At 39.5% G+C, this 19,477-nt stretch overlaps 1 protein-coding gene across 9 annotated transcripts in view; it reads right to left on the reverse strand.

The window, feature by feature from the left end:
* GIGYF2 (GRB10 interacting GYF protein 2) overlaps positions 1–19,477 on the reverse strand; it is a 78,699-nt gene that overhangs the window by 12,324 nt on the left and 46,898 nt on the right. For 3 of the 9 annotated variants that reach the window (XM_040567670.1, XM_040567664.1, XM_040567665.1), the window contains 13 exons: positions 15,259–15,438; positions 10,363–10,580; positions 10,103–10,265; positions 9,816–10,016; positions 9,115–9,305; positions 8,279–8,438; positions 6,157–6,323; positions 5,668–5,756; positions 4,549–4,656; positions 3,899–3,996; positions 3,312–3,412; positions 2,335–2,496; positions 395–496 (listed from right to left, as the gene is read on the reverse strand). In XM_040567670.1, the coding sequence (XP_040423604.1) occupies positions 395–496; positions 2,335–2,496; positions 3,312–3,412; positions 3,899–3,996; positions 4,549–4,656; positions 5,668–5,756; positions 6,157–6,323; positions 8,279–8,438; positions 9,115–9,305; positions 9,816–10,016; positions 10,103–10,265; positions 10,363–10,580; positions 15,259–15,438 (1,940 nt within the window). The remainder of the gene's footprint in view (positions 1–394; positions 497–2,334; positions 2,497–3,311; positions 3,413–3,898; positions 3,997–4,548; positions 4,657–5,667; positions 5,757–6,156; positions 6,324–8,278; positions 8,439–9,114; positions 9,306–9,815; positions 10,017–10,102; positions 10,266–10,362; positions 10,581–15,258; positions 15,439–19,477) is intronic. The other 6 variants (XM_040567673.1, XM_040567669.1, XM_040567667.1 and 3 more) reach the window with 5 other exon arrangements.

The following is a 19,477-nucleotide window of genomic DNA, read 5'->3' on the forward strand; positions in this document are numbered from 1 at the left end:
TTCTAGAACTTTTACAGCTGGTAACACCCTCAATTCCCCTTGCCTATGTTAATAGGGCTTACGAATCTTTTAGTTTTGTAACATTCATGTTTGGGCCAAATGCTTTGAAGAGCAACAGTAAAGATATAACTCAGACAATTACTAGGTAAAATTATTAAACCTCAAATTGTGTTCCTGAAAGTGATTAGTCATTACAAAATAGAAGATATGAGATCAGACGCAAAAAAGAAAGAAGCTACACAAGCTGGGAAATACTGTTTGTAATTCTACAGTGCAGGCAATTGATGAAAACTAAGAACAAAACTGGATTCAACATTTGGTACGACATTTCATCCTACAGAATTGTTTTTTTTTTTTTTATTTAGAATTCACCATCAACAGCATATTTACTAACCTTATATACTAGCCTTTTATGCAGTATTACATCAAAAGCCTTCCTGATGTCCAGGCAGATTAAGTCTACTGCTTCACCCCTCTCAGCTCTCACTGTCACCTCCTCAAAAGAAGTTAATCAAATTTGTTAAGCATCATCTCCTCTGTATAAATCCATGCTAATAAATCAGTTCATCCCTGACTCTATAATGCCTTCCAGTACAGAAGTCAGATTCAAATATAAGACCAGTTTGTTTTTTAATTGAAATAAATAATATTTTTCTCTTTCCAGAGAAGTGCTTAAACCCTTTCTTATCTTATCACACGTTCCTGCTCAGAATTTTGCATTATTGCAATTATTACACTGGTAATGAGCTAAAATACTTGTTACCATTTTTCAATCCCATTCTGCTTCCTCCTTGTAAATAATTATTTCCCACTGACATTGCAGAAAGGGAAAGTCAGATTACTTACTGTACAAATCTAGAGTGGCCAATAAACTTCAGAATTTAATGTACATTTCTAGGAAGTCATACACAATGGCAAAACTGTTAGTCTGAAAAGAAGCATATCCCAAGTCTATTTGGAGCCACAATGGATGAAACACATTGAGATACCAGGTGATAACTGAAAAATTAGTTATTACTAAAACAGATACATAGCAACTTAACTCAAAAGTTAAGCTTTGGAGTACATTATTGCTTGAATGCTACCGTAAATCCTGAACTTGAGCAAAGGATGCTTTTCAACTGGATACCATCATGACTTGCTGTACACAAAGATGATATATTAAAGCAAGTAGACATTTACTTATTGTAGACTTCGTTCTTAAAGATCCCATGAGAGCTAACTATGCAACACACTGTGTTCTGTTAAAATACATCTTTGGTAACAAAATCCAAACACTGAGTGAATTAAGGTCTATTACCACGCTGCAAATAAAACTAACAATTCCAGACACTTCTTTGGAAATGTCTGAACCTTAAAATCAGAAAACGCAATTTTACAGTTACCTAAGCACATAAAAATATCATAAAGAAAAGAAGTATTTATTACTTCTTGCTGTAATACATGTGCTACTTTAGAGGCCATTTATTGACTAACTTTATTTGACTAACTAAATAAGCTCACCAACGTGCTTGCCCTTATCCTTTTATGTGTAGTGGAAACTAACTTATATATTTCCCTCCTACTATGCTTATAGAACAATTAATGTTTCTTCTATGCGGAATTTAGAAGTAACTGCCAGAAACTTTATGCTAGTAATGCCTCCATGTTCTTCTAAGAAGAAAGGACATGCCATAAATCCTACATACATTCTCCTGCTAAACACAGGCCACATCATTCATTTTTAACAAATATGCTTGTCCATTGCTTCTAAACTATATCCCTTCCTTTCCTAAATATCAGCTTAAGAAAATAAAGCTGATACTAAGACATAACCCAGATAATTTCTTCAGCAAAAATGCTTTACTAAATTAAAAAAGGAAAAAGAATTTTTGCATCGAGTTGTTCCTCCTGTATATCCCTCTACATTTGATTCATTTAAAACAGATGCTTAGTCTGCAGTCTAGTCCCTAACATATCCTTATCGAAGCACTAGATTGCATAAATGGTCAATAAAGATTACACATACAATAACTGGGCAACTAACTGAAGTCTAATATTGCTCCTAAGAAATTTGGAAGGAATATTCCACATGGACTAAAGCCTCTCAGCTCACAAAAAAGAACTTATCTTGAAGTAAACCATTAAAGCCCATTTCTCAGATTGCAATTTGGGATCTTGAATTTAAAAAAAAAAAAATCAAGAACAGAAGAATCATTTCATACACTCACATGAAAAAAATATTATACCTGTCTTCATACACGCCTATCAAAGATTAGTTAGACCCCACAGGATTCTTAAAGTGAGTTTTATAAAGTATTAAAATTAGAGATGAACTGCATTGAGGAAACTCACTTGCTTCCTGCGGGCCAGTTCTTCTTCTTCCCGTCGCTTCCTCTCATCTTCCTGCTGCCTCCTAAGTAGCTCTTCTTGTTGCCTCCGAAGCTCCTCCTGCCTTTTCCTCTCTTCTTCCTCTCGTTTGGCCCTCATTTCCACTTCTCTCCTCTCTTGCTCTAGCTACAATTCACATAAAACTACACTCAGATGCAGGTAAGGTATTCCTACACCAATTCTCAGGGCTTCTCTGTTAAGATTATAGAACATAACAAATGAAGCCTCTGACAGATGCTCTCCCTTAATTGCAATGTTACCTATGAACTAGCTGCCTACTGGGGTCAGATTCCTGCAATACTGTCTAGGACAGTTTCTGTTCTATAACGAGCATCAGTTCTCTAGTAAGTCTTTCATCAACTGCTCCTTAAAACAACCTCTGACTTAAGAAGCTAGCAGGGACTTGCTTTGCAGTCATCATAAAATAATCAGTTTCTGGGAACATACAGGTCCAAACTTACCAAAAGAATTTAATCCTAGACTAACTGTGAAACCATCCCAGCAAATAGAACTAACTACTCCCCAAACCAATTCTGGTGAGAAGATGGTAGAACTAAGAGAATGACTAACTGCTCCTACTCAGGCTTTGCCATGAGAGCTCATGATGATACCATTTAAATCAAAGGTGGTTAATGAAGTGTTTTTTGTGTCTTTTGTTGATTTTGTTTGTTTTGTTTTAAATGACAACTATAAAATACAACCACTACGTTAGAGGTCAGTAGTACCTCCACAGCAATCATTTCCAAACAGCAGTCCAAAAGGATTTAATCACTGGTTTATATAACCCATTTTCATTGAAAACCCCATAAATAGAATATCTAATCAAATTGAACAGTGTGGCCTGAAGTTTAAAAAGCTAGAGGTCTTACATGAGCTCAAGAAACACAGCTACATTGCAGAACAGCAATGCCGACTCCTTAGAATACAAAACAGTTTCTGACCTTTGCAGCTTTGGCCTTCTCGAGCTGCTGAAGTTGTTCTAGAGCTGGTCCCTGAGTTGCAGTATCGATGGGGAGATCCCAGACACTGCTTCCTTCCCAGACTAGACAGTAAAGAAAACAAACATTTATAGGCAAAAATAAGTGCACCAATAAAAAATAACTGAAAGGGGAAAAAACTTGTGCGTGCTATTATATTTTATGAACTAAAATCATAATACAATACTTTTAGTCACTAGAGGGCCACCTTATCTTCTGTAGAAGGCAGCTTATTCAACCAAAAAGGCTGTGTTTCCTACAAAATTCTAAACAAGAACCAGCTATTCCAACTCCTCCCATCAGAGGAAAACACCTTCACAATATAAGGCTCAATCCCTTTGGATCCAGACTTCACATCACCCTGTGAGGAATCTTTGTATGACTCAACTATAAGTTAAACGGCAATGCAAAGTAGCCTGAACCAGTTACAAAATACCGATGCAGAAATAATTTTTCCTAGCATCAAAAAGGGAGCAATTATCTCAACAAAGGTACTGCCTTTTAATCCGTGAACTTTTCTCAACAGACCTGACAAGTACTAAGCATCTTACCTGTAGGCTGTGAAGCTGATTGAAGTTCCCATATAGAGCCAGTGTCCGGCACTGACACAGACCTTGTAACAGGCGGCATCATGTTCTGTTCAGATATTCTGTAATACCAACAGGAAGAGTCAACATGCCACTTCCAGGGAGAGGAATGCTCTGAACACGCGTGAGATTCAGAAACTTGTAACATACTCCTTTCCTTGCACACCTCTATTTAAAACAAAAACGTGATGCGGACAATACTACTTGCTTGCAGAGTTCTTGCTCATCTCATCCCTGCTGCCAAATCAAGGACTAAGCCAGCTATACTGTTACAGCTTTGCATCTGCTGCCCATAGGCTAGCAGATACAAGTACCTAGCACTACAGAATTCAGTTGCCAAAGCCATTCTGTTACCAGCAAAACAGATCTGACAAAGGTCTGATTTCAACCATAAGATTTTCCTCATTTTCATACATATTCTGAGGTAAAAGCTACGTATATAAGGAAGTATTCCACATTCTGCAACTGCTTCATACTCATACAGTCTTTGAAAGATGTAATGCCCAATTATCAGCAAGCTTGAATATGATGGACCACTGACAAAGATTATAGTTACATACACATAGCCAGAATATACCAAGAATGCCATTCAGTTTAAACCTGGGTTAACTCACCTTATCTTCAGGGCCTGGAACTGTTGCAAGAGAATAGCAAGCTGCTGCTGCTGCTGGGATGAGAGGGCTGCTTTTTGCTGCTGAGCCAGCACCTGTGCATATTGTTGTCTTCAAAAGAAAGCAGAGAATCACTGGTATTTTGTTCACTTCCTTACCTATATAATGACTAAGTTGCAGAAGTTGCACATAGATTCTTTCTCTAGGACTAATGCCCACTGACCAATTTAATGTACATGCTAATTACTAGAGGAAACCACAGAATGTGGGCCATGGAAAGAACTAAAATACAAGCACACAACAACCTGGCCCACATGCACAGAACCAAATCTCTTTTCATCTTCTACTACACATACTGGTTATTTCTGTCCAACACAACACTACTTCCGTTTTTCTGTAAATTACATGCAGACTGCTCATATATGAATCTGGTACCTATACAAATCACTCTTCCCTAGTATGTCAAGGCACTCCCTAGTACATGGGCAGGGCTCATCTTATCAAATAAGCTGACAATCCATATTTAAAAATTATAATTGTGTTACATATTCTCAGAACCCCTTCAACACATGCTCTACCTAATTGCTTTCTTTTCTCCAGTCTCCTACAAAATAAGTTGTTATGAACTGGCCAGAATTGAAATGCAGCTGACAACTTTGACAAAAAAGTGGATGATAACCTGCTCTTCTCCAGCAGTTACCTTGCACTGATCTTTAAAAAATTGAGCAAATAGACCAAATAAGTTTCCAAAATAAGTTTATGGCCTTCTCCATCTCCAGTTGAGATGTGCAGCCTTCCCCTGCTCAAACATCAGAACTGCATTACAAGGAGAGCTGGGATTCAGTTTGACCCTAACAGCTGCCTATATAGCAAGTCCCGCCAAAGTAGCTATGCATGACACAGAGAAAGACACTGCATAGTGTGCCTGAGGCAGCTGCTCTCTGCTCTAATCCGGTAGACTATCAGGCCTCTGGTGCTCGGGGAAGCAGGCTGCTGCTGTTGGAGGTGAAGCACTACCACCCCCATTGCCCGAGAAAACAGTGACAAGAAGCTGAACCCTGATGATTAAAAATACAGAGAAGAACACAGCCACGGGAAGATCTCTGGAACTGGCAGTCTTACTGTATAAGAAGATGCTGATACTGGAGGTGCTGCATTTGGATCAGGGCCAATTCTTGTTGCCTAGTCAGACGCTCTTGGTCCAGCTCACCCTATGTGTAGAAATAAAACATTAAACTATTTTAACATACAGCAACAGTAGCATACTGCAAATGCAAGCAATATAAAATTATGTCCTGTTCTGAAAAAGTGAAGCAAATAGACAAACACCTACACAAAGATTAACATTTACAAGCAGTGTGTAGTACAGTGAGTGAAATACACAACACTTCCACGTATCACAGCACAAAGACTAAGCATTACAGTCACAGATGTGACAGAACTCCCATTCTTAAACTGAGTGTCTTTTCTCATCTTAAACGTAATTCAACACAGGCTTCAACTTTAGTGCTCAGAGCACCTGCATTTAGAGAACAGATCATTTGATACGTACATAATTCCATTTCCATTTATTACAGGACTATTTGAGTATTTTAACTATTTCATAATTACCAGATGTGGAAGTGGTGCTGGACCTGGAGTGAAGGGAACCCTGCCCCACATTTTCATGATGTCTCCAAGTGGCTGAAAAGTCTCATCACAGGCTCTCTTAACCAACAGCGACATAGTGAAATATCCAGCCTGGAACCACTCTGCCATCTCCTGATTACTGAAAGGACCTGAAATAACATCAACCAACACACATGGGGGGGGGCAGGGGGAGGAAGAGGAAGGAAGGCCAAGTTAAGCTTAATGGAAACAAAAGAGCATGGTGCTTGTTAAAGTAATAGCACCTAGCATCAGGGGATTCTTATCCTTCTCAACCACTTGTCTGGACAGTCTACATTAGTCTACATGCAATGCTGGAGTGTCAATGCACATACCTGGATCACTACAGCGGCCACAACATTTGCCCTTTACTGAGAAGTGTATGATGGCTTTTACCATGCAACAGAGGAAGATGAGTCAACTCTGAGATGAATGGTGAGCAGCCACAGCACTGAGGGGCTCAATCCAGCTAATGTACATCCTGCCTTGCAGCAAAGCTCACTTCTTCAGGCTTAACGTCAGATTAACAGTTCCAATTTCCAGTTCAGACCTCAGCAGTGCTATCAGCTAGCAGGTACTAAGATCCCAAGCACCACTGTGCCCACACACAGATCAAAGGTAACTAAGTGATCTTAGCCAGTTTCAACCCTTGCCTTCAATTTGGCAGAATTCACACGTTTTATACGAACTTTGCTTTGGAACTGACTAAACAAGCAGAACCCCCCTCTGGGTACAAGATTAAATTTTTAAAGATGTAAGGGAGAAACTGGTTTTCTCATTATCTCAAAAACCTACCAATCTCTCTTTTTCTTGAGCAAGATTTCAGTCACTCCCTTCAAAGGAGAAACTCCTTTTTCCTAATTCCACACATCCAACTAGAGACAAAGCCAATACAAAAAAAGAGTAAATTCTTTAACAGAATAACTACACAGAAGTGTTGCAAAAATATCTTCTGAAAAGCGCAAGTGTTTGTTCAGTAATTCTTGTCTCCTCTGTATGAAGTACCTTTAGAAGTTAATTCCTCACAGAAAATGTGAAACCACAAGCAGTATCCCAAGAGAAAATTATGTGGGAGCATTCATTTCTGGAGTTCAAATTCAAGGAATCACTTGTTCCAACAAAAAGCTGTTAAACCATCACTGAGCATTAAACACCCAGTAGCAACTAACAGTCTGAAGCACACTGAGCAAGTAAAAACCCTATATGTTTTGCACACTTCACGGTTTTCTGTTCACCCCTGGAATCTTAAAGACGTGTCACACCTGCAGGCAAGAGACTGGCACTGATCACACAAATAACACACCCACAAATCCTATCTAGTTCACAGCTGAGGAAGCCATTTGCACTAAGCAACATTAGAGGTTACTACACACAATGAAATACAGCAAGTAAGGAACTTATTCTTTAACTGCATTTTTGTGAGACAGCTATGCAGCTGCTTAAGCATAGCCCTAAGACCTAAAGTGCTTTTGGAAAGGAAACATGCAAGTATGTATAGGAAAGGCCTGTTCCAAATTGTGTTGAAAAAAATGAGATGACTTAAGTGAAAATGGCAAGCACGGAACAGTTGGTATTACAGGAACTCATCATGCACTGGACTGCAGGTACGATTAAAATTGAGACTATGCATGAGCACTGGCTTGTGAAAATTTGTTCCCTTTGCTCTAAAGAAATTCTCCTTTCTTGAATACTCAATGTCTTTGGGCTGAGACTGGACAAGTGATTTCAATGTTTCTCATTGATTTTTCAAGACATTTCAGCATTTGCAAATTCTTGTTTTGTTTCCCTTATTATCTGCAAATCTGAGTAACTGTTGGCATGAAAAGCAAGTTTAGTCTAACCTCAATTTACAAAAACATGAAGCAATGGCAAACCTTAGCCATAACATTTAATTCTGGACACTGAGTATGCTGATGGGGGCAGTGATGGGTAGAAGGATCCATTTTCAAAACCTAATTCTATGGAGGTAAATTCCCTGTGCTGCCTTTCTAACAACAAACATCAGTATCTGCTGGTGGTAATTTTGTGGTGAAGTCTTTAACAACTCTGTGAAACAAAAGAGGAAGTGTAAAGGGCACAGACCTACCCTGAATTTCTCCTTGTGGATCTTTGTAGTACCACTTCTGCATGGCTTCATGGAACAACGGCATAGAAGAACCCTTTGCTCTGTGCTCTTGAATTTTTGCTGCTAGTCTTTCATCATCAACAGCACTGTCCTGCAGATATGCCACCATTTTCTCTGCTTGCTGCAGAAGACATCAAAACCACCAAGGAATACAAGAGTTAGTTGTGTGCTGAGAGATTCCAAAATGACTGTGGTAAATACAACAAGCTTGTCGTACCGAGTGCTCAGGAGCTACGAACTACAGGCAACTCAAGGACTGGTGTTACAGCACCAGAAACCCTTAGCTCAGTCTGCCACCTTGTCAGAATCATGAATAAGCATAGTTTGCATGCTTAAGTAAAGGTTTAGAACAACTATCTACAAGGTCCCACAAAGTATCATCATGATGAGGAACAAAACACGTATGGAAGCGATAGCATAGAATACGCTCTGCTTCCTGGCAGTCACTCAGCTTCCACAAATGGAGTTGGCACTTGGCTTACTTTTTTTTTTTTTTTTTTTTTTACATGCACATCAAACATACCATGAAACAAATGATAAAGCTAATCGACAATATCCACAAGCCCTAGAACCTGTAGCTCTTGATCACTGGGTACAATACTGTTACTCAGAAAACTACTACCCTAACCTTGAATTATTCTCTGAGAAAATCATGGAGGGAAGAAACATTGCTTCAGAATACATTGCAGACTGTAAAATTTTATCTGCATTTTTGTTTTTATGCACTTCAAGTATTTCTTGCATTCCACATTCCTCCAGTCTCATGATTGTTAACAAAGGAATTTGAGAAATTTTACCTGCTCTAGGTGTTTGAGGCCTTCTTCATCATCTGGGTCAGTGGGAATGTTGCCCATGCCTGGAGCAGCTGTGACAGGTGTCTGAACTGGTCGCAGAGTAGGATTCGAATTGGAAACAGGAGGAGAAAGATGAGCAGGAGAAGCTGTGTCTGCAGAAATCTGTGGCAAAGGTTGAGCAGCAGAAGCCAAATCTAAAGAAAATTTTTAAGGTTAGCTCAGTATTTTTAACATGAATGAGAACAACTTTTAGGAACTTACTGTAGAAAGATTTCCACAGCCCAAAATTAGCACCAAAGCAGTATTTTCAGATCTTCCTGTAAATGACTGCACAGTGGTACCCTTTACTGCACAGGCACCCAGCCCAGCCTTCAAGGAACAAGCAGTTTAGTTCTAACAAATGCAGTACTCAGCACAGATCAGCACATCCTGTTCCTTGGCCACACACATTTGTCCAGACTGCTCTGCTCTACCACAAGGCACACTGGCAATTAGCTCGTGTTTCACTGGACTGCATTGCAATTTGAAGTATAGGTGGGTGCACTGCAAGCATTTGAATTAGCATTTCCACTAAACGCTATTTGTATTTATTTATAGACCAGCTGGTGAATTCTAGATTTTCATCACCATAACCCAATCCTTAAGGAAGGCTTGTCAAATCACAATGAGTAACAGAAACCTAATGAATTAATCAATTTTATTACCTTCCCCTCTGTTGGACATTTTGGCTGGTGGTGTATTCTCTGTTCGATTCTCTTTATCTTCTGTTTTTTCTGTTCTTTCTGGGACAGACTCCTCTTTCCTTTCAAAAAGGCTTGTCTGCAGTGAGTCTGGTGGCTGGGATTTTGGTGGGGTATCTGACCTGGCAGCTGGCGAAGATGTTTGGGCTGCTTCTTCTGCTGCTTCTGTAATATTGCATGGTTCTACTTAACTGAATTTACAGAAATTCTACACTGTAGCACAGAACAGATGCAAGAGAAGTCTGCCTTACCTGCCACTGTTCTATCTGTTTTCTCCCCCTCTTTCTTAGTGGTCTTTTCATGATCTTTGGCTTCTTCATTGTGGCTCCCTTCAGAGTCAGATCTTTCTTCCCCTTCCTCCACAGGTCGGAAGTCCATTTCCTGTTCCTCTGGGATTGGCTCCTTCTGTACCTTCTACGAAGTAAACAAGCATCCATAATCCACCTGATGTAACAGGACATTCGCTTAAAGTGAATAAAACACACGAGACAGCTTTTTTTTTTTTTTTTACCTTTAAAGAAAGAAATGCTCCAGAGGAGTCAAATGTTCCCATTTCTTCTTCTGCATCTTCTAAGCACCACTCAGGGAGGCTGTCCCTGTCATCATCCATGCTGCCACTCCCACACCGCACTCGTCGATAACCCCGTTCATCATCTCGTTCCCGGAAATCAAATTCAAACCTCCGTCGTCGCTCCATGTGCTCTCGCCAGCCTGCAGAACGAGGGCCATCTAAGGTGGGGGGAAAGTAACTTTACAAGACAGTCCCGGGGGTACTAGCTTACTTGGAACGGGTGGGTGGAGGTGACAAACAGTGACAGAAATTCAGAAAGCCACTACGGGGTACAATCCACCTATAAAGCAGCATCTTAAAGGACAAGGGAAAGAAGAGGACAAACTTACCAATAAGGAGGAGACTTTTAAGTATTGTACATCCCCACACTATAAATAGTATTACGACCATTAAAAGCACCACGTAAGGCTAAAAAAGGTGGGCTACATCATCTACAACACGCTGGAGCAAAGTAAGGCAAACACTGGATGCTGATTGAGTTTATCAACCTCCTTCTACCAGCCACCATTGACTTAAAGATCTAAGATGTTACATTTTCTTCTACACCTGAGCAAACCACCCATGCTTTTTTCCCCTAGCCCTCAGAGAGGACTTTGTGCATATGCATGGAAAAGACGACTTATGACTGTTCAAGTCCTTCTGAAGGAACTAAGTCTCCTGAATGGTAATTTTCAGTCATGGAACTTGGAATGATAATACATAAGGGAAAGAGAAAAACTTTCCAAATTTAAGCACAACTTTAATTCCATTCTAATATATTCAGAAGACATCTTCATTCAGCCAAGCTTAACAAAATCATCTGACTGCAATATTGCTAACTTTATGCTGGAAAGAACCTTCAGCCAAAGAAAACAAATTGGGAGCAAAAGCATTGTAAACAACTTTCAAAGCTCTTCATCCAATAGAAGCTATTTTTACCAGAAAGGTACAAAGTAGAAATGAACATATTTTAAGTTTTTAGTGCTTTTAATGGTGGCTGCATTCTGTTCTGGAAAAAAAAATGTCAGATTTTGTGCAGTCAGTGGAAATCAGCATTTAGTCTCACTGTGTGTCAAATGGTTACCAAAAAGTTAAGAAAAAAACATCCCCCATTCTGTTTGTTTCATATGAATGAGGCAAGTTTCTACAAAACCCCTTAAAGTATTAAGGCTAACCATGCAAAAAATCCACCTTCGTCTCACAAGAAACATAACATGGCCCTCTGCAAATACTTTGAACTTTAATATTACATTTTATCAAGGAAACATGAAAGGTTAGACTTTAACAGAGCCTTTGCTATATTGTATGTGCTTATTTGTATATAATTTGTATACAATATAGCTTAATCTAGTTACACCTTCTAAAAAAAATAAACATCTTAGTATGTGAAACTCAGTGTTCTGAGGCAAGCCTTTTCACGTTATTAATAAATAATGAACAGTAAGCTTGCACTTACTTCATCTGCTTTTAAATAGTTCTTAGCATCTCCCAGGCCTATTATGTCAACATCCTATTCATCAATAACTACTTAGAAGACGTGCAAGTAAAGATGAAGGCTCACTGAAGATGCACTGATGGTGTAAGTACTCCAGAGAGCTCAAGTAATAACCATTTCACGCACTGTCTTCTGAAAAGAATGCCAGCATCATGCTCCATGCACCTCTGCTTGCAGTTCAACCTTTGAAAAGCCTTTCAAAAATAAAAAAGAGCAGCAACCAGAAAAACATCTTCATGAAATTACAGATTAAGGACTCTCTAAAATGCTTTAAGACATAAGATCTTAGTAGAGCTGCTTCAGGAACACAAAAATCTTATCAGGGAAATTTTAGGCAAGACATGATTCATATTCCTTCAGAATGACTTGGTAACAAAAAAACCCAAATACATCATTCACTAGTTTTGAGGCAAAAAAAGGTTTGCATCTGTATCTGATAAAATGGACTTGCTCTGCAAATTTCAAGGGCAATCACTGTATGAATACAACAACCGGAATAGGAGAAATAAGGGGCAGTTTAGTAGGCAGTCACTAAATCATCGAAAAAAGGATGGAATTTAAAGCTATGGTCACATTCCTCTTACAGATAGTAAACCCAGTTCAACAGTCCTTTTAAGATCTATGATAAGAGCGGTACCAGGTTCACCCAGCACAACTAGCAAAACAACTCTTCCGTTGTAAAAAACAAGGAAAGAAAACTTCGCAGACTTTAACCAATAGTGCACAGACAGCAGCAGAAAAAAGTAGAAAACCCCATAAGCTCTGACTGGAAAAGCCTGGTAATGCAATCCAGACCATTTTCATGCTGCAAAAACAGACAAGTTTACATCCTTCTGCATTATGTGGCAGAGGGTGGAAAACAGTGTTGGGTTCATCTATTTTTAGAAGTCAGGCAGATTCCTTTCTTCACTTTACTACCAATATTCAGAATTTTGCTCACTTGTAATTAAGTATAGCCATCTAATAAGGGAACTGTTTTAACAGCACAGACACAAAACAGATTTCTTATAGTACATCAAGGGACTTAGATTTAGATATAACTAAAACCACAGAACCATGCGTATGGACACAAGACTGTTGAAGCAGACTTAGTCCATCCTCTTGACCCTTTGTGCCTATCAAAAAAAGCATAAAATGAACAGATTTAGGTCAGCCAGCCTGCAGTAAACACAGCTGAAAGACCAAGAGGAATTCACAAGCTGGAAAAACTGCAGCCTGTGGGAATTTAACTATTCTCTGTTTAACAAGAGAAGATGATAAACTCAGGCATGACAACTGCTATGCTCTTCTAAACTGTTCTCACCCCGAAGTAAAAATCAAACAGCACACAATCACCTAGGTAGCACGCAGAGCCAAGTCAAAGGAAGGTCCAACTAGACAGATGACAGTGATACTCTGAGAAGACATTTATTGATTTCTGGCAGGACACATCATCAGTACTATTATCTAACAGCAGGAAAAGTACAAAGAAGTAGTTTAAGCTACACCAATTTGAGTTGAACTCACTGTTTACTGCAAGGGTGTAATTAAAACTGTTTTGATGGTTCTGGAGCTCCTGCTAACAGGAAAACTCAAATACAACTCTGTCCAAAGGTAAGAGACTAGCTATCAGCTCAGTTCTCTTCCATCTCAAAACGAGCGACTTCTCTGCAGGTTATCAAAATTAAGAGGTATAATAAAAAGCGTGTCGTAAGAAAATTAACTTGTAATTTAAGTTAGCTGTCCACTACAGCAGAAATTCAAATAAGCAGTAGTATTCCCAATGATGGAAGTAAAATTAATTTTCAAAACCTTCCTCAGAACATCTTCCAAAAAAGAGTTAAGAAGAAGAATGAACTTGTGAACTTCATTGTCTCTGTGCTTCCTTTTAAGCTGAAACATGCAGGCTTGCACTCTCAAAATACTCCACTCCTGGGTAACATGCTACATCTGATCATCATGAGGTACTATCTTAGCTGGCTTGTTATCTGAACTACATAACACAGCAGCAGTGTCTAACGAACAATCGTGACCAAACAGGGGGGAAAAGAAAATGACCTCCTTCAAGATTTGCCCTTTAGCCCTGCTCTAAATAGAAAGCATCTGATAATACATCTACCCTTGGGCTCACTGCTAAATTTTAGTACAAGCTAACATTTGTTTGAGGGCAGAGTAGTACATGGCTGTGGACAGGGTTAGAAATAGAGGTAACAGTTGCTTGCATTGTAGAACTTTAAGTCCTTTGGGACGTTCATAAGAGTGATAAATCCCATTGTGAGAGCAAATGTGACCGTTTATTTAATAATGAAATTAAAGAGAACAGTCATCCACCTCAGCCACAGAAGTGTCTCATGCTTCCTTTGTTTCCCTATGAAGGTGTAACAGCAGGAGAGCCACAATCCTCCCTTGGTTCCTCAGAAGCCTTGTGTAAACAAGAGATACTCCAAACCAAGATCCTACAAGATGCATAGTTGGCTAGCAGCACCTTGTCTTAGCAGCAGAAAAAAGCCTTGTTTCAGCCACATTACTCAACTCTCCTGCAACTCTGGCAGAACAATGCTGGTAAGCAAGTGAACCAGACTGACCTTGTCAGGCCAGGAAGAGGGAGAGCAGCACCAAAGAGATGCCTGAAATTTAACAAGAGATGGGACATCCTTGTAACTACCTACAAGAGATACAGAGCAACTTATTTTGAGATCTTCCAAGAATGCCCATTGGTATTGCAAGCACCTCTTGAAAACCAGAAAGAGATGAATAACCTGAATGGTTTAATATCAGCATTACTCCATAACCTTAGATATGCTCCCTAACACATGTAACTGCTCTCCCCTCAGCACTACCACCACAGAATAACAGTACTATGAAAACGTGATTTCAGACACCTGGTACACAACAGAGGCAAGCACATACCTGAACTACATTGCTTCCTTAAATATATTAGGGCACTGAAGACATTAAAAAGAAAATAAAATGCTAGTATTTTTGTTCTCACTAATGGTTTTGTGATCAGGAGCCCCATGTAGGCTGACACAATACGTAGTTCTTTACTGTGAGGCACACTGGCACAGACTGCACAGAGAAGCTGAGGATGCCCCACTCCTGGAAGCGCTTAAGGCCAGGCTGGATGGGGCCCTGAGCAGCCTGGGCTGGCGGGAGGCATCCCTGCCCAGGGCAGGGGGCTGGAACTACGTGGTCTTTGCGGTCCTTTCCAACCCAAGCCATCCTATGATTCTGTTCCTAACAACCAAAGCCACAAGAACCTTACCTGTTTTTGGCCTAAGCCTGAGGCCATCTTCCTTCTCTCTACTTCACCCAGGCCCTGATTCACCCACTACCATTTCTCTATAACCATGGCTGTATTTTCACTCCTGATCTCCTCTCACCTGGACTGTGAGGACGCCACCTCTCACCATCCCTCCGTGACCCAGCCAGACGCCAGCCTCCTTCATCATCTTCCCCATTTTGTTCCTCCCTGAAGATGCGCCAGTTCTCGCTCTCAGAGCGTATAAACTCATGTTTCCTCCCCGTTGCTGCTGTCCCACCTTCCTCAAAATTCGGTCTCACTGCAAAGAAAACACATAAGTGAACATGCATACAGTCTAGAAAAATGCATCCAGTCTTCACGCATCTAGAAACACGAAGTTTTTAATCTTGCTCCAGACAAAAAGCACCAGAAGGGGTGACAGGAGTCTAACAGAGGAATGGAAGTTTAGGGAAGGAAATGTCTGACAGAGGGAGACAGATTTAGTAAATTCCTCCACATCATAATGTACCTTGGGATGGAAAGACTGAGCAAAGGGGCGTGGGTACACATACAAATACTATGCAGAAGAAAGCAACATATACAAGCAATTCTAACATGGATAGGAATGACAAAAGATGACAGATTAAGAGACATAGGGAAACATAAAAGGTAAGAAGCCAGAGCATGCAGAAAGAGTAAACCACTGTATCATGAAAAGACTCATGCTAAAAGAAAGTGAGGATACAGTTAAAACTGTAAACATTACGCACATTTTACATAAACCAAAGATATTTTCTACTTGCATATTAAAAAGAATATGAGCTATGTATTTAATCCAATAAGATGTACTTCATTCTTGCAAAATTTTAGGAAGGATTTTAGGAAGGACTGAAAATCTAAAGTAGCATTAAGGATTAAACGAAGTGTTTTACAGTTACATGGTAGTGTTAACATTACCCTGTGAATACATCTTCTGGAGAGCTTAGGTCAGTGTTAACACAAGTAATTATGCTCAAGCTTAAGGAAGAGCCTGCCAAAAATTTAGGAGATTGGATAGTCTTTTAGTTCCTCATTTACACTAAGGTGTATTTAAGATGAAACAAAAGTCCCAGGTACTTAACGAATAGCAACACTGTCACAAAAGGATGATATAGATCACTTTCGTAAAAAGAATCCACATTATATGCCAGTAATATGAGCTAGACACATGCTACTCTTACTGTTGACTCATCCTGATGAGGAGCCGCTACTGCTGAAATAAACAGTAGTGCTAACTTCAGGACATATGGATCATGTATTTCTTCACGTCTGTTTAACTGCATAGCACCAGAATTTTCACAGGAACCACGATGCCACTTGACTGATAGCATTAACCTAGCTAATTTGAAATTTTGTTGTTTTTGTTGTTTTTTTAGTAAGTACTCAACTACCAGAGAAAGGTACACTGAATTTTCCTTAGGTCTTAAAACCCAGAAATAAAATAAAATATGTAGTATAAAGATTGTATAATACACCTGCTTGCTTAAGACGGGAAAAAAACGTCTGCATTAAGATTCCTGCAGTAGAAAACATTTAAGTGACATTTTAAAGAATTTAATTTAGGAAGGGCCAGAAATTGTTCCCTCATTTTTTCCATCAACTGAAAAAGCTGCATGTGAAGAACGGGAAATGCAGAGAACCTGAAATGCTATGGCTTACAGAGTGTCCGTTTAGAAGAATTCAGAAATTTTTCATACATAAAGATATTGCATTCTAGAGACAGAAAACAAACACTGCCTTTGGACCTTGCAGTATGCTCAAAAATAACCAACACCCCTTCTCCACCATCTCAAAACACTGACAGAAAACCCCTTTTCCTTTCTTCAGATCAAAGTTTTCACTTACCGTGAAAACCCTTTCAGGGAGAGACTGTGTTGGAAGAGTACAGGTGAAACTAAATCAGAGCACAAAACCCAAGATGTTTTCAGTTTCTTCCAGTTTCCCACATTTCAGGTTCACACAAAATACTTTCCTAACTGTCACAGGAACAAGTTTCTAGAAGAATTTTTTTATTAAGGTTGCATAGCCTTGACCTAGCAAGTAAATAGGAGAGGCAGGAAACACCCCAACAATTAAGACAAGAATTCTACCACCCTGATAGTCACCTGATGACCCCAGAAAGGTAACTCCGGCACACACTCTTTTTATGTTGTTTCTATGTAAAGAAAAGGTTAAAAAGCACATGGGGTAATTTAAACTGTATCATCGGTATCAAGATGCAGTCTCTCACAGTATGAAGCTGAATATAACTCAGATACACATTTCCTTCAGCATCGTGAACACCTGCCTAAATAAAACCTCTGCACTTGCTGTGCTCTGAGAACGAAGTTTTTAAAACAGTGTATTTAGGGAAGTCTTCACCTAATAGAAAACACAACAGCAGAGCCAAGCTGTCTGAAAGCAAAGTACACAGAGATCATCAAAAGAGCAGCCCAGGCGAGAACTGCAGTCCAAGAGATCAGGTGAGCCTAAGAAACAGAGGATAACGAATATGGCTCATTCTTTCTCTGAATTTTTGAAAAAAGGCACATTTTATACATTTTATTGTGCAGCACATGACACAAGCTTGTTTTTCCTCACTGAGGGTTACCAACAGAAAAGTTATTCAAATAGCTATTTTCAGTCTTGAAAGTCTTACTTTTAAAGACACATCTATTCTTTTCAGAAGAATTCACAGCTATTACCTGACACTCATTTAACACAACATTAATTTGGGAAGTTATAGGAGATCCTACCAATTAAGAAAAAATGTCGTTTCTTTCCATTGTTATTAAGACTCCCAAGACTGCTCTTTAACACTAGCAAGTTATCAGCCCATAGGCTCTATACTGCTGATGCAAAAACATTTGGGGTTTCAAAGTAAAAGGAAGTAGACTTCATAAAGAATATTATTTACTTTAAGAATATTGTCTACTTTAAATATAAGAGTGAAAGTCTACTTTGGCATTGAATACCCGTATCACTCATGATTTAGCCAAGTATGCTACAGGCATACTCAAGGCAATTCAGGTTTTCTTGTTCATAGTCCTTAACACAGCTGGTTTTGCTCCCAAGATTTAAACTGCCGAAGTCAGGTTTTGTGTCCTGAACATGCAGGAGATGCTACCCCCTTTTCCCACCATAAAGTCTGAAACACACACCTCCAAAGAGGTGACATAACTCCAAATACTGTTTCCCAAGATCAGAAAGAAGAGGGGATCCTGTCTCTCTTCTGGTTTTAAGTTATACAGTATTAGAAAACTAAGAAACATGAGGAGAGTCACTTAAAGGATCAGCATTATATGTATGTGAGGATGGCATCACCTGTGATTCTAAAAACCTTTTTAAGCAAAGCAGCACTCCAGTGTGTTACATCAGGTGACTGACCTGACAACACACTTCTGTGGAAACAAAGAAAATGCAGTGTATCAGGACATACTTACCTTTCCTGGTACTGAGACACCACAGCAATCAATATTCAAAGACAGCAAGATAAGTGTCAAAACAGATCAGGCTATACGTGATATTGAACACGACCAACCAAGAAACCAGCTCTGTACAAAGTCCTAGTATATTACCTTTGCAAACTGTTCCTAGATGTGAGAACACTCATTTCAGCTGAAATGACTTAGTTCACAGAGTCAGAATTTGGCAATGTTTTAAGGGTGAAAAAACCGAAATGCAATCTATGGTTTTGCTTTGGACTAATTGACTGGACTTCCTGAAGAGAAGGAGCAATAAAAGGGCACCTCTGTTCAAGTCTGTCACAAAGCCAGCAATGGTGTTTACAGAAAACTTCAGATAGAGCCCAGTAGTATTCAGCCAAAAACAGCCTACAGCTGTGCAACATGGAGTGGAAGGGAGACTAACCATGAAGAGCAAGACTGGGATTTGGGGACAGTCCCATGGCAACGTGTTCACACAGAGGACTTATTGCTGTAACAGCAAGTAACTGACATTCCCCATGCTGTCCTGCCACATTTCCTATGACATGCTCAGTGATCGCAGAGAAAAAGCAGGAAAGCGATTATGGCAGCTACGCCATTTCCTCTGAACAGGGGAAAAACTAGGTGAGTCTACCGAGTACTTGAATTTGCTCTACTCCTTCTGCTACACACTACACATTTCCACAAGAATAGGATATAGGATAAAAAGAATCCTTTGCAGCTTGTGTTTTTAAAGGTATTCACATAACTTCGCCCAGATTATTTTGTAGCTCAATTTACAGAAGAAAAAAACAAGTGGCCTGAAGGTAACGATTCCAAAGACGTGCCACCTTCTCATCTGGACGGCACCTGACATGCTGGGGACAATACAGGAACAGATACATAGTAAAGTGA

Source organism: Cygnus olor, chromosome 9 (genome assembly GCF_009769625.2).
Source record: "Cygnus olor isolate bCygOlo1 chromosome 9, bCygOlo1.pri.v2, whole genome shotgun sequence".
Lineage (NCBI taxonomy): Eukaryota > Metazoa > Chordata > Aves > Anseriformes > Anatidae > Cygnus > Cygnus olor.